Source organism: the organism of the source record quoted next, unplaced genomic scaffold (assembly GCF_019419815.1).
Source record: "Pyrus x bretschneideri cultivar Hongxiangsu unplaced genomic scaffold, Pyrus_bretschneideri_v1 Contig8, whole genome shotgun sequence".
Classification (NCBI taxonomy): domain Eukaryota; kingdom Viridiplantae; phylum Streptophyta; class Magnoliopsida; order Rosales; family Rosaceae; genus Pyrus; species Pyrus x bretschneideri.
Genome location: NW_025999820.1, coordinates 4,924,741 through 4,927,773, shown reverse-complemented (window position 1 = coordinate 4,927,773; position 3,033 = coordinate 4,924,741). Strand labels below are relative to the sequence as shown.

The following is a 3,033-nucleotide window of genomic DNA, read 5'->3' as shown; positions in this document are numbered from 1 at the left end:
TTCTGTTAAATAATTATTAAATTATTTGTTTACTAATTAAAAAATAGGAAATTTAAAGATATTTTAAAAATCCATTTCAACGAAAACAAAACCCCAAGCCCTCGTCGTTTCTCTTCTCCTCCCGTCCTCCCTCCGCAACCCCCCATCACCCCCGTGCCGTAGAATTGCAGTTGCCACATAGAAATTCACAAATATCCATTGTATTTTTCTTTTCTTAATTTTAATACATTAACTGAAGCGACTAATTTTACAAATTTTGTAAATCACAATGCCAAATTGGTTAAATTAAACTTAAATGACTAAAATAGACTTTAGGCATAAAACCAAAAAGGTTTTTAACCCTGAAGTGAATAAATAACCGGGAAACTTGAATCTAATTACACTTGAGTCCTGCTAGAGTTGTAGGACTATATATGGCTTTTGGTTAATTTCACAAGAAATGCTTGAGCTGTAAGAACACATCTGAGGATCCCAATCTGGTGGCGTTTACATAATCTTGGGGACAATGGGCTGCTGCTCCTGGCATTACCAAACCTATTAGCCTAACCATTTTGAGGAATCGCCCTTCTTTGTAGTCTGGTCCCTTCATATACGGAATGGTGAAACTTCTTTTCAGCTCACCAAAAGCATTGCCCACCATCGGTTTTACCTTCTCTGGGGAGAAGTAATTCTTGTTTGGCTCTTCCGGAAGAACCTGCACATATAATCAACAGCATATATAAGAAGCATGTAACTATGTTATAATGTGGACTGAAATTAAGGTCTATGTTTTTTTTTAAAGTTCTTAGTTTGGAGTGTACGTCTTAGGAGTAAAACTTCTTTGGTAACGTTTTCATATATATATATATATTTTTTTAAAAACTGAAAACAAAAATCTAAAAATAATTTTTATGAGTTTTATAAATTTAGCTTGAAATTGAATAATTTTAGTTTTTAATTTAAAAAATATATATAAATGATTATTATCCAAATTAATTAGTTTTTTAATTTTAGTTTTTAATTTAGCTGAAAACTGAAAACGATTATACCTGCAGTTCATATTCCCTATTACTGTAGATGCAACTCCCAAAGTGCTTGAACATTAGGGCCTTGTGATCATAAGGCAACCTAGGCACCAGGTCATTCCCATAAACAAACCTAAAATAATTAATTTTGTGCTGTATCATTTTCTTTTCCATGTACTCCCCAAAAGCCTTATCTCCAACCCTAGGTTGCCCGAATGTATAAACTCCCTCCAACCTCTCCAACAAGAGTTTTGAATCATTTCCCTTGTGAAATGTTAGAACTGCTGGAAAGAGAATTGCTAGTGCACCACCTAAACTGTGCCCAGTTACTATAAATTCTGCTCTCTCATTTTCAAGCAGAAGCTTTTTCAGCATGTCCCTGATGGCATAGTAAGCTAAGCCACCTGGGCCGGCATCGACTTGTTTGATATTCTCTGGCTCCGGCCAACCAACATCTCTCTGTAAACCTAGAGCTTTCATGAAACCTCCATGGATCTTTCCAACCCCTTCAAATTGATACCAGGAGATGTCAAAGTCAGTGCACCATGCATCCGCATCAAAGGGTTCAGTGCCTCTAAAGGCCACAACAATAATTTCATGGTCCGCATTTCTGTCACGTAGAATACAGGCTTGGGTTGTGGATTTTCCTTGATAATCTGCCAGACAGTATATAAGTTCAGTTTTTGTTTTCATACAATTGATTGCGCGTATACCTACATGTATAAATGTTTACCAATGTAGTAGTATTCAAATGTTGAATTTAATATATTAAATTATTACTAGCATATTGTGTAACAGAATTCTTGTGTGGCCACCCAATATTGTTGCATTAAAAAAAAAAGTATTTGAGTAGTTTTAGTAATTCTTACCATTCCGGAAGTCGTAAGAGCCAATGAACTCCATCTGCCAAAATAATAAGGAAAAAAAAATGTTTTTACAATTAATTCAATATTAATAAATTATTGCAAGCATGGGATATATTAAAGATGTATATGAATAAAATCATCAAACCTTCCAGTGATCTTGGACTGTAGTTTCGATGTAGAATTTGTTCTCGTAAGATATTTTAGAGGCCATCATACTGAGTGCTGCATTATACCTGCCATCTCCATGTTTGATGCTTTTGTCCAGCTCCACACGTTTGTCCAAATTTCCAATGAACGACAAGAACGTTCTTGAGTCTTTCTTTGGTATTATATCCTCACCTATGGATAATAATCAATTAACTCAGTTTATATCCAACACCAATCTTAATTATTTTCTGTATTGTCTATTGACCTCATGATTCATACAGATTGATTAAACTATCACAACTACAAGTGATAATAACTAAACAGGGGGAAAAAAAATAAACATTTCATATATCATAACTACTACAATATATGGATCTAGCTACATATGTTCACTATGGTCATGCCAAATTTGCCAACGGGGACGAATATATATTAAACTGATACCTCACCATTGGGCTAGCTAGGCTAACTATCAATCTCAAATTTATTTCATATACTATAGGAATAAAAGTTATTAACTTTTTTAAGCAAAGAAAACAATGAAGTAAAATTGGCTTCTCGCTAATGATCACGTGCGAGGGCATGCATCAAACTCTCTCCTGTAGGAGCGAGGAGTACCATGCTTTAGAAACGCTAGTTGCCAACTAACTTCGTAATTAGAATTGTTAACATACTTTAGAAATACCAGTTGCTTATGATCTAGCGGGCCAGCAGTGCTGCCTCCAATTAAGTGTTTCCATGAACGCTTACCATTCTTCGTGATATTAATCATCGTTAAAAGTTAACCAAAATAAGATGCGTATGTACACTAAGAATATTTTAAGAACAAAAATGTTATTCTTAACTGGATTTGCATCATCTTTATTAGAGAGATGGTTAAGATTGTACGAATAGATGATAAATGTAGCAGGACTATTTTAAGAATGCTAGCGCTAGAAAGTAGGTGAAAGAAAAAAAAAATGCAGCAAGGTTGACATTTATGCTATATTGGGATGAGGGTTTTTCAAGTTTTAAGG

The 3,033-nt window shown here is 34.5% G+C and overlaps 1 protein-coding gene across 1 annotated transcript; it reads right to left on the bottom strand.

The window, feature by feature from the left end:
- Nucleotides 1–353: 353 nt before the first annotated feature.
- Nucleotides 354–2,789, bottom strand: LOC103956850 (triacylglycerol lipase OBL1-like). The gene is made up of 5 exons (XM_018650028.2): nucleotides 2,636–2,789; nucleotides 2,016–2,209; nucleotides 1,874–1,907; nucleotides 1,029–1,660; nucleotides 354–694 (listed from the first exon to the last, which is right to left on the bottom strand). The coding sequence occupies exons 1-5, from the start codon at nucleotides 2,787–2,789 to the stop codon at nucleotides 431–433; spliced, it is 1,278 nt and encodes a 425-aa protein (XP_018505544.2). The 3' UTR covers nucleotides 354–430.
- Nucleotides 2,790–3,033: the final 244 nt, after the last annotated feature.